Here is a 12,171-nt window from a genome sequence, read left to right on the forward strand (position 1 = left end):
ACTAGGACCACCAAGGAGGGACATGGGGTCTGACCAGGCAAGCAGAGACAGCACATGAAGGTCAGGTGAAGGTCATGTGGGCAGTGCATGCCCATGCCTACAGACAGCATGGGCAGGACCCGTGATGGAGAATAGGAAGAAGCAAGGAGAAAGGAAACCAGCTGTCTGGGAGAGGACCCTTGGTCCCAGAAGGTCTGCGGGAATCTGACAGGGGTGCTCAGAACACACATGCTCTGTGGTGAGGGGACGGAGAGGGACAACGGGGCCACCTTAGAAAAACAAGGAAGGAAAGCAGAAGAAGTTGGCAGCCAGAAGTTTCAACATGTTCTGTAACCAGCAAATGTGACTTAGAAATCTGTGTCAGAACAAATTTCTGGAAGCTGAACGTGGGCATCCCCAGGGAACAGTGGTTCGGAGTGGGGAGGCTGGAAGGCACTGTGCAGAACCACTCCGGGCACTTACTCCATGGAATAACTCAAAACTGAAATTAAAACGTTGCTGGCCCTATTCTGCACAGGCTGCAGCGTCCATGAACTGTACTTCACTACGGTCTAGTTTTAAAAGGCACTGAATTAAGCCAATGATGACTTTTTTAAAAAATGCTGAAACATCTCCTGAAGCGATGGACTTATAAAAAGCCAACAATTATAGAAAAAATTACAAGGTTAGAAGGTCATGACTGGCAACTATCCTAACGATGACGCAGGCAATAATCATTACTGGAGGCTAACACTGGTGTGTCCGAGTCTGAGAAACAAGAGACCACAGACACGGTCTCCGAGTACATCCCCGCTCCCTGACACCGAGCAATCTAAAAGGAAAACTCAGAATAAAATCTGGCAGACACCGCTGCCAAGGGGTCCACGCTGGCGCCGCGCACCGTCTGCCCTGATGCCCCAGGAAGAGCACGGCGTCACCGTGCGCGCTCTCAAGGACCCCCATGCCGACGACCCTGCTACAAACATCCAGAGGCAGATGCAGGAACCGCCGGAAACGTGAGGGTCTCCTCTCGGGGCCCACACGGCACAGCCTCCCTCCCGTGCAGGGCGCCAGTGAGGATGTCTGGGTGTTGAGTGCAGGGACCGCACTCCACGAAGTGCACAACCAAGCTTTCCAGAGTAGCGCAACATCAGGCCTTCAGGTGCCACTGAGCACAGAGGACAGAGACGCAGACGGGCACAGCCAGTGTGCATGGCAAGCGTGGCGAACGCCAAGCTGGGGGCCTCCATGCTGTTCTGTCCCCTAAAACCTTAGAGTTAAAAAGACTGACTCACCATTATCACTTCTGCTGTTTTTTCCTTCGAACCCAACAGGAGAGGATCTGGGCTTTTCTTGAGCATCAAGAGATGTTACAATAAAATCTTCAACATCTTTCTCCTGTTCAAATATGAGGCAGGTTTTTAAACGGTCGTCAAACAGTAACTTAATACATCACAGAACTAAACTGGTCAGAGGGAAACTTTCTAAGGTCTGAATTTATCATTTACCCATACAGAACCCAACACATGTTTCACACTTGTGGACCTAATGAAATCACGGGCTTTAAAGAATTTAAACAAACCCAGCCACAGTTCTCTAGGATTATTTTAAAGAAGTCAACAGCAAATATTTCAGATTAAAGGTAATTTTTATGGTAGTGTGTATGGTAATATACGTGTATCTCAAATAACAAAGTCCTCTGTTAGTTGGTTTTTACTGTATCTAATCCAGGATATACAAAATCTCAAAATTATTACGTAAGAAGATACGATTTATCTCAAAAATAACTGTTTTTGAAATAAATTAGTATTATATGTAAAATCTATTAAATATGAACTACAACTCAAAATAAATCCAGGAAACAGATTCCAGCCAAAGAACCTGAAGAAAAACTACACAGGAAGACGGGTTTACGACTGTACTTCTCGAGTCCACACTGGTGAGTGTGCGCAGGTCTGGTGGGAGTGTCTGAGTAGGACTGATGCATGGCACGTGTTTGTAAGAATAACCGAAGTCCTAATTATTCACATTACAATGGACTGTGGTTGGCGCTGCGGAAAGCTGACCAGGGGATTGTCGGGTGCGAACCTACACCTGGCCCACAGGCCCTGTCAGGAGATGAACCAACAATGGCCGCAGCTATGATACTGTGGGCCCTGCAAATACATTCCCATGGGAACACGCTGGGGCCCTGGGCATCCCACAGACGCTGAACCGGGGCACCACCCAGGGATGAACACTTACCACGGCCGTCCGCTGCACATGGTGGTCAGTGGAGGGCGCCCTGTCTACAACCAATGGAGACTCTGCCCACCTGGAGGCCTTTCCTGCCGCTGACCCGCCCAGGTACCAAAGCAGGTCCAACTCGTCAGCCTGAAGTGAGGCACTTGTCCTGTCCTGCGCAGAGGCATCCAAGCTCAGGGCATCTGAGCAGGGCGTCAAGGGCAGGCTGGGTGCAGGCTCAAGGGTCGAGTCCTTCCTGACAACCTCAGGTGAGCTCCAGGAAGACAGGTCCATTGCCCTGAGTGCGTTCTTCACGGGACCGGGCTCCTGGGTGTGGGTTAGGTCATGGGAGCCACTGTGCAGGCTCACTTGTAAACAAAGTGATCCATCCTGCAAATCAACCCTATCTTCCATGGGAACATTTGGCATTTCATTTCTTACCAATGAATCCTGATTTCCACTAAGGTCAATTAGATCACGCGTGGTTTTATCAACATGAAATGCATCAACAAGAGGCAATTTGTCAGTTTCTTCACCATTACTGGAACTGTCACTCAAATTATTTTCTAAAGCATGTGAAGATGCCAATGGCTGCTGAAATTTGAAATCCTCTGTCTCACTGTTCTGGAAGTTCACAGAATGCACCAGACGGTTCAACTTTTCTTGAAGTTCTTTCACCTGACTTATGAGACCAACTTTCTGCAGCTGACAATCTTCCAGTAATTTTTCTTTATTCTGCATGTAGAAAAGAACATGTATAAAGTAAAATAATTGAATTACAGAGTCAAGTATTTATCAGCCAATTTCGAAGCTGTCTGAGCAATTAAGAATGAGCCTCCATGATGAAGCCCTCGGGTCCTTCCAACTCTTGAGATTTCAAGCTTTTTTAATTCCATGAAAAACAGAACCAAAGCTGAGAACTCTGCCTGCAAAGTGAATGCTGCAGAGGACTCTGGGAAGGTGGCCGAGCAGGAAGCCCCAGGAACCTGTCTCCCACCTGGGCACCAACGGCACCGGCAGCACCTTGTCTGCTCTAACTCTGGAGTCTGTCCGAGGCTTGCAACTTCCAGGGGGAGGCTTGGAGGGGAAACTGCAGCTCTCAGCATGGCAGCAGCCACCCGTCTCCCAGCCCCAGCCCCTCGGCAGGCTGGTGTGCACCTACTCATGGAGCAGCTTACACACAACGTGTGGGAGCCACGGTGGGCATAGGACTATCCCACAAATGGGGGTGGGGTGTGGGGGGGGTCTGTGCTCCCACCGCTGCTTCTGATCTGGAAGGTGCAAACAGGTGGGAGACCACTGTCATAGCCCCTCCCCCTCTGGCTCAAGTGACCTGCAGGAGATTTAAAGGGCTGGTGACCTTTTTTTCTACCACAGCATTTTTCTCTGTTTTCTTTCTGGGGAGAAATTAAAAACTAGAACATTCAAAGACAACTGCATACACAGAAGAAATTAGAGGAAATTACATGTGCCCAGGCAAAGGTGCAGGCTAAGAAAAGATCTGAGAAGACCTGAAGTTTACATCTTAAGCAGATCCTCAGCACAGAGATAGCATACAACAATTAAAAAACAAGAACAAATAAGGGGCGTCTGGGGGGGCTCAGTCATTCAAGCATCTGACTCTTGATTTCAGCTCAGGTTATGATTTTACTGTTTGTGAGTTCGAGTCCTGCATCAGGCTCTCTGCTGTCAGCAAGGAGCCTGCTTGGGGTTCTCTCTCTCTGCCCCTCCCCTCCTTGCACACTCTCAAAATAAATGGAAATGATGACAACTGAGGAAAAAAAGATTGAAAAAGGTGAATACAGACTGACACCCCTGGGACACCAGCAAGCATACCAACATATGCATTGTGGGAGTCCCAGAAGAGGAAACGGTGGCGGCTGAGAGACTATTTGAGGACATAATGACTGAAAACGTCCCAGAATTGATGAAAGACATGAATATAAACATCCAAGAAACTCAACAAACCCCAAATATGATGAACTCAAAGAGACACATACCAAAACATATTATAATCAACACTATACTAACAGAGCACTAACAGAGAATCTTGAAAGCAGAGAGAAATGACTTGTCACATACAAGCACCCTCGAAAACATCACCAACAGATTTCCCGTCATAAAGTTTGGAGACCAGAGGACACTGCATCAATATATTCAAGCGCTAAAAGAATATCTGTCAACTCAATATGAAGCAAAACTGTCATTTAAGAGTGGGGAAGAAATTACCATAGTCCCAGATAAATAAAAGCTAAAGGAGTTTGTGACCACTACACCTGCACTGCAAGAAATGCTCCAGGGAGTGCTACAGAGTGAAATAAAAGGTCACTAGACAGTAACTCAAAGTCATGTGGCAAAATAAAGATCTCAGTAAAGGTAAGTGCATGCATAATATAATAAAAGCTAGTCTATCATTTTGTACACCCGAAACTGATAGAACACTGTACGTTAATTATACTTGAATTTCTAAAAACGTTTGTTCTATTGTAATAGTGCTTTGCAACTCCACATTGTGCTTTCATCACGATTTAAAAAATACATGTTTTTTATGGGGCGCCTGAGTGGGTCAGTTGGTTAAGTGTCCAACTCTTGATTTCAAGTCATGATCTCACAGTTCAGTTCATGAGATTGAGCCCCATGTTGGGTTCAGCTCTGACGGCACAGATCCTGCTTGGAATTCTCTCTCTACCCCTCCCCAGCTCATGCACGTGCATGCTCTCGCTCCTGCTAAAAAATATGTAAACTTTAAATAAATACATAATAAGAGACATTTTTTAAAAAAATTGTCAGTTTAAAAGTTAGTGTTATTGTTAGCTTTAGTTTGTAATTCCACAGTTTTTCTATATAACTTCAGAGATTAATGGATTTAAAAAAAAATCATTAGGAGGTGCCTGGGTGGCTCAGTCAGTTGAGCGTCCGACTCTTCATTTTGTCTCAGGTCATGATCCCAGGGTCGTGGGATTGAGCCCCGCATCAGGCAGAGCCTGCTTGAGATTTTCTTTCCCTTCCCTTCTCTTTCTCTCTCCCTCTCCTTCTAACCTTCTCCCCCAGCTCACACATGCTCTCTCTCTCTCTAAAATAAAAATTAAAAATTAAAACTTAGGGGTACAAAAATTAAAAAATAAAATAAAAATAAAAATTGGCGCCTGGGCGCCTCAGTCTGTTGAGAGTCTGACTTCGGCTCAGGTCATGATCTCATGGTTCCTGGATTCAAGCCCCACATCAGGCTCTATGCTAACAGCTCAGAGCCTGGAGTCTGCTTCGGATTCTGTGTCTCCCTCTCTCTCTGCCCCTCCCCCACTTGTGCTCTGTCTCTCAAAAATAAATAAATGATGGGGCACCTGGGTGGCTCAGTTGATTGAGCGGCCGACTTCGGCTCAGGTCATGATCTCGCGGTCCGTGAGTTCGAGCCCCGCATTGGGCTCTGTGCTGACAGCTCAGAGCCTGGAGCCTGTTTCAGATTCTGTGTCTCCCTCTCTCTGACCCTCCCCCGTTCATGCTCTGTCTCTCTCTGTCTCAAAAATAAATAAACGTTAAAAAAAAAAATTTAAAAAAAAAAAAAGTTAAAAAATAAATAAAAATTAAAAAACCCCAATCATTAGTTTGTTTTGAGGCACACAGGTATAAAAATGTACTTGTGACACCAAAAACCAAAAGGAGTAGGGACAGAGCTATAAAGGAACAGAGCTTTAAAAATTTTTTTTTAACATTTACTTATTTTTGAGACAGAGAGAGAGAGAGAGAGAGAGCATGAACGGGGGAGGGTCAGAGAGAGAGGGAGACACAGAATCTGAAGCAGGCTCCAGGCTCTGAGCTGTCAGCACAGAGCCCAATGTGGGGCTCGATCTCACGGACTGCGAGATCATGACCTGAGCCAAAGTCGGGACGCTTAACCGACTGAGCCACCCAGCTGCCCCAGGAACAAGAGCTTTTATATGTGATTAAAGTTAAGCTGGTATAAATTCAAGCCAGAGTGTTATAATGCTGGATGCTAAATGTAATCGCTAACATAACCACAAAGAAAACAGCTATAGAATATACACAAAGAGAAATGAGAAAGGAATTTGAACATTTCACTATAAAATATCAACTGAACACAAGAGAATACAATAATGCAGGAGATCAGGGACAAAAAAAAAAAAAAAGCTGTAAGGCATATAGAAAACATACAGCAAAATGAAAAAAGCATGTGACTCCTTATCAGTAATTACTTCAAATGTAAATGAATCTCTCCAATCAAAAAGAACAGCAGAATGGATAAAAACACATGATCCAACCATATGCTGGCTATGAGAAGCTCACTTTACACCCAAAGACACAAACAGGTTGAAAGTAAAAGGACAGAAAAGGTTATTTTGTACAAACAGGAACCAAAAGAGAACAGGATGGTTATATTAACATCAGACAAAATAAACTTAAACCAAGAAAGGTTCTAAGAGACAAAGGAGAATAAAAAGTAAATAAAATCTCCCAACAAAACAAAACCCTGCACCTGATGATTTTACTAGTGAATTCTATCAAACATTTAAGACAGAATATCAATCCTTCTCAAACTCTTCCAAAAAAATGAAGAACCCAAATGGGTTTCCTGGTAGATTCTATCACATATTTAAGGAGGATATTATATATAATATATTTAAGGAGGATATTATATTATATACTAATTCTCTACATTGTCCTTTGTATGACAGAAACAAAGAGAACTGCTCCTGACTCCCTGTACAAGGCCAACGTTATCTTGATACTAAAGACAGAAAAAGACACTACAAAAACAAAACTACATACCAATTTCCCTTATGAACATTGATGCAAAAATCCTAAAAGACTAGCAAATAGAATCCAACACCATATTAAAAACATTATACAGTGTAACCAAGTGGCACTTACTCCTGGAATGGAAGTATAGTTTAACATAAGAAAACCAATCTATGTAATACACTACGTTAACAAAATGAAGGAGAAAAATATCACATGATCGTTTCAACTGACGCAGAAAATGCACTTGACAAAATGCATTTGACAGAAATGCATTTCACGATAAAGACATTCAACATACTAGAAACTACTTTAACATAATAAAAAACCATATGTGAAAAAGACACACCATACATCATACTCAATGGTATTGGACTGAAAGACTTTCCTCTACAATCAGGAATAAGGCAAGAATGCCCGCTTTCACCACTTCTCTTCAACACAGTACTGGATGTTCTAGCCAGAGTAATTAGGCAAGAAAAAGAAATAAAAGGTGTCCAAATTGGAAAGGAACGAGTAATACTGTATGTTCCAAGATAATATGATCATAAATAGAAAACAAAGATTCTACAAAAAAAAAGCCCTGTTAGAATTAATAAATCAATTCAGCACAGTCACAGGATATATAAAGTCAACATCCAAAAATCAGTTACATTTCTATACATGAACAATGAACAATCCGGATAGGAAATTAAGAAAACAATTTATAATAGCAACAAAAAAGAAGAAACTAATTAAGAATTCACTGAACTAAAGAGATGAAAGTTTTGTACAATGAAACTACAATATATTGCTGAAAGATATTAAGGAAGACAACTGAGAACACGTTTCATGTTTATGGATTGAAAGACCTAATACTGTTAAAATGTCAATACGAACCAACAATCTACACATTCAATACAATCTCTATCAAAATTCACTTTTTGCAGAAATAGAAAAACCCAACCTAAAATTCATGTGGGATCTTAAAGGACCCAAAGAGTCGAAATAATCTTGAAAAACAACAAAGCTGAAGGGCTTATAACTACTTAATTTCAAAACTCATAATCAAGCTACAGTACTCAAAACGGTGTGGTACTGGTATAAAAACAGACATATAGACCAATGGAATAGAGAGCCCAGATGTATATCCTTACATACATGGTCAGGTGATTTTTTACAAGGATGCCAAGACCATTTACTAGGGAAAAGACAGTCTTATCAAGCAAATGGTACTGGGAATACTGGGTGCCCACATACATGCAAAAGAATGAAGTTGGATTGTTAACTAACATCACATACAAAAATTAACCCAAAATAGATCAATGACTAAAACATAAAACCTGAAACTATAAAGCTTCCGAAGAAAACACAGGACAAAAGGTTCTCAACATTGGATTTGGCAATGATTTCTTGGATATGACACAAAAGGCATGGGCAACAAGAGAAAAGACAAACTAAACTTCAGAAAATTTTAAAAATTTGTGCCTCAAAAGACACCATCCAGCGTAAACAGGCAGTGCACAGAATATGAGAAAATATTTGTGAATCCTACACCTGATAAGGGATTAATATCCAGAATACACAGAGAACTCCTAAAACTCAACAACAACAAAAAAACCAACCTGACTTTAAAATGAGCAAAGAGGAGCGCCTGGGTGGCTCAGTCGGTTAAGTGTCCCAACTGCGGCTCAGGTCATGATCTCACAGCTCACTGAGTTTGAGCCCTGCGTCAGGCTCTGTGCTCTCAGTGTGGAGCCTGCTTTAGATCTTTTGTCTCCCCCCTCTCTCTCTGTTCCTCCCTTGCTCACACTCTCTCAAAAATACATAAGCTTAAAAAAAGGGGGGGGGGGCTCCTCTAAAAAAAAAAATAAAATGAGCAAAGAACTTGAATAGGTTTTACTTCAAAGAAGATACACAAATGGGCAACAAGCAAATGAAAAGATGTCCACTATCACTAATCATTAGAGGAAAGCAAATAAAAACTATAATGATACACTTGAAACTAACAGAACACTATATGTTAACTATACTGGAATTAAAATTAAAAATTAAAAAGAAAAACAACACGAGATACAACCTCACACCCATTAGGTGGGCTACTATAAAGACACACACACACAACACAACACAACACAACACAACACAACGTAACATAACAAACGTGGCAAGGACGTGGAGAACTTGCAACCCTCTTGCACTCTTGGTGGGAAGGTAAAATGATGCAGCCACCATGGAAAACAGTATGGAGATTCCTCAAAAAATTAAAAATGGAACTACCATATGATCCAGCAATTTCACTTCTGGATATATATCCAGAAGAACCAAGAGCAGGGTCTCAAAGAGAGATTTATACAATGTTCACAGCAGCATTTTTCACAATGGCTAAAATGTGGAAGCAACCTAAGTGCCCGCTGACTGTGAATGAATGAGCAACACGTGGCATATATATAAACGGACTATGATTCGGCCTTAAGACAGAAAGAAATTCTGACACATGCTACAACAGGGGTGAACTGCAAGGACACTAAGCTAACTGAAATAAACCAGTCACAATAAGACAAAGACTATACGACCCACCATGAAATATTTAGAATAAACAAAATCAGAGACAGAGTCAGTGGTTGCCAGGGGATGGGAAGTGAGGATAATGGGGACTTACTGTTTAATGGGTACAGAGTTTCAGTTTTACAAAATGACAACAGGTATGAAAGTGGATAGTTAGTTACACAACCTCACTAATGTGTATGCAGGATCACTGAACTGTACATTTAAAAATGGTTAAGATGTGGGGTGCCTGGCTGGTTGAGTCAGTGGAGTGTGTGACTGCTGAACTCAGGGTTGTGAGATCTAGCCCCATGCTGGGTGGAGAGATTACTTAAAAAAAAAAAAAAAAGTCTTAAAAAAATGACTGTTATCTGTAACTCTTACATCATATGTATTTTACCACACACACACACACACACACACACACACACACACTGTCATAACCTATTTCTGGGGTAATTTACTGAGGACATAAGCATTTCTTTTTTGAGGAAAATAAGGTCTGGAAACTTCTACATGCAAACACTGAAAAATATAGAATTGTGGGGCACCTGACTGGCTCAGTCAGAAGAAAATGTGACTTTTTTTTTTTTTTAATGTTTATCTATTTTTGAAAGAGAGAGAGAGTGCACACACACGCAAGGGTGTAGGGGCAGAGACATAGAGGGAGGCACAAAATTTGAAGCAGGTTCCAGGCTCTGAGCTGACAGCACAGAGCCCGACGCAGGGACTGAACCCTCGAACCTCGAGATCATGACCTGAGCTGAAGCTGGATGCCTAACCGGTGGTGCTTAACCACCCAGTTGCCCCAGAAGAGAATGTGACTCTTGATGTCAAGATCATGAGTTCAAGTCCTACACTGGGTGTAGAGATTACTTGAATAAAAACCTAAAACAAAAAAAGAAAAATACAAAATAGTGATTTATGGAATGAATTTGGCATTTCCTTGTCCATGTGTAACTTCCAAGAATTTTGCAACCAGAGCATAATCATGGAGTTGACCTATCTCTTAAAAATTCAAACAAATGTTCTTATCAAAAGGGCATGGAGATATGTTTGCTACACAGAGTTAGAGAACAAGTCCTCTCCAAACAGAATTAAACTTCCTGTGGGGATTTGATGAACATATAAAACCAGATTTAGGCATTTTCGATCAAAACTGCAGGCACGGGTGTGTGGGCCTGGCCGGAAGTCCCTGGGCCTACACCTGCACGATTCAGAACCTGCAGACTTTACAACAGGGATGCGGTGTACCTGGCACGCCACAGGAGAGTTCCCGGAAAAGCAGAGCTGGAACATCCTGCCGAACTGTGCAACGTCTACACTGGCAGGCTCGAGAGCCAGGGTCTAAGCACGCTCTGCCACTGCCCTTAGGAAAACCTTTAAACCAGCCACTTTTGATTTTCGGAACACCTCGACCCTATAACACTTGATGGGCCAATGTGCAGCCCCCAGCCCAGGAAAGAGAAGTCAGCTCTCGTGTTGTTTCTGCCCTGGTGACGAGAGTGCTCAAACTGCTGCGTTCCAGATTACTATGCTCTTCTCTGCCAGGAGCATAAAGTCAAAATATGCAGGGAAAACCCCTGAGGTTCAAAAAAATAAATGTGAGCTTTCAAAGTAACACTGGTGATAAAGGCCTTGAGCCACAGAGCAGCTGTCCTCACACAGAAAACCCTAGGGACAGACCTTAGAGTCCAGTTAAATCCTACTGCTATCACTAAGGGAGAAGTAACTGCTCATTTTTCATAGGCTAGACCATGGGAAATGTGCATTTCTAAAGAATACCTAAAAAAAAAAAAAACATGTAGGAAACTTCAAAACAGATGTGGACAGACCACTCCAAGAACACGATAGAGCTGCCATCCATGTAACATTGGTCTATGCCCGCTCAGCACCACGTGCTGTGTGCCCAGGTACCTTCATCCTTCCCGGCACTTTGCCACGGTCGTCCATGCTCAAGTGCATTTCACTCTTCACCAAGAGCAGCTCAGACTCCAGCTGCTTCTGGCAGGCCGCGAGCACAGACATCACGCGGTCTTGTCTGTGTGGACCTGGGTGGTCTGGCGTCACCGGGGCTTTGGCAGGCTGCAGATCACCGTTAACTGCACTCTGCAATAAGCAGAGAAAACAAGGGTGACGCTCGTGAAGGTAGAGCTAAAAGCACCAGGAAGAACGACGCACGCTGAGCACAGTCGTCGGGCTGCCTGGGACTTCCCGGAGCTCTGGAGCCTGCATGTTGGCCAGCAGGGCCCCGAGGGAAGGTCCACAGGTGGCATCAGCAAGTCCCCGTCTCCTAAATCACGAAGGACAGGAGACCAGAGGTGAGCACTGCACACACGGCCTGCTCCCTGCCACAGCAGGCCAGGACGTGCTCGCCGTGACACGGGCACCAGCCAGGAAACCCCACAACACATGGGCCACCGGGAGCTGCTCCACGCAAGCTGCAGATGGCAGGAGGCAGCAGGCAGAGAGTCTGGAGTTCTCAGGACCAGACTGAAATGAACTTAAAAAGTTTCACACAGGAGAGGAGTGTTAAAAATTAGAGCAACTGAGGGTGCCAGGGTGGCTCAGTCGGTTGAGCACCCGACTCGTGACATCACGGTTTGTGGGACTGAGCCCCGGGTCGGGGTCTGCACTGAGCATGGAGCCTGCTTGAGGACCTCTCTCTCTCCCTCTCTCTCTCTCTCT

At 43.5% G+C, this 12,171-nt stretch overlaps 1 protein-coding gene across 7 annotated transcripts in view; it reads right to left on the reverse strand.

Annotated features, from left to right (window-relative positions):
• The window catches only part of PCNT (pericentrin), a 134,825-nt gene that overhangs the window by 29,835 nt on the left and 92,819 nt on the right, over positions 1-12,171 (reverse strand). For all 7 annotated transcript variants that reach the window (XM_042957273.1, XM_042957271.1, XM_042957274.1 and 4 more), the window contains 3 exons: positions 11,401-11,592; positions 2,224-2,937; positions 1,275-1,377 (listed from right to left, as the gene is read on the reverse strand). In XM_042957273.1, the coding sequence (XP_042813207.1) occupies positions 1,275-1,377; positions 2,224-2,937; positions 11,401-11,592 (1,009 nt within the window). The remainder of the gene's footprint in view (positions 1-1,274; positions 1,378-2,223; positions 2,938-11,400; positions 11,593-12,171) is intronic.

Source organism: Panthera tigris, chromosome C2 (genome assembly GCF_018350195.1).
Source record: "Panthera tigris isolate Pti1 chromosome C2, P.tigris_Pti1_mat1.1, whole genome shotgun sequence".
Classification (NCBI taxonomy): Eukaryota; Metazoa; Chordata; class Mammalia; order Carnivora; family Felidae; genus Panthera; species Panthera tigris.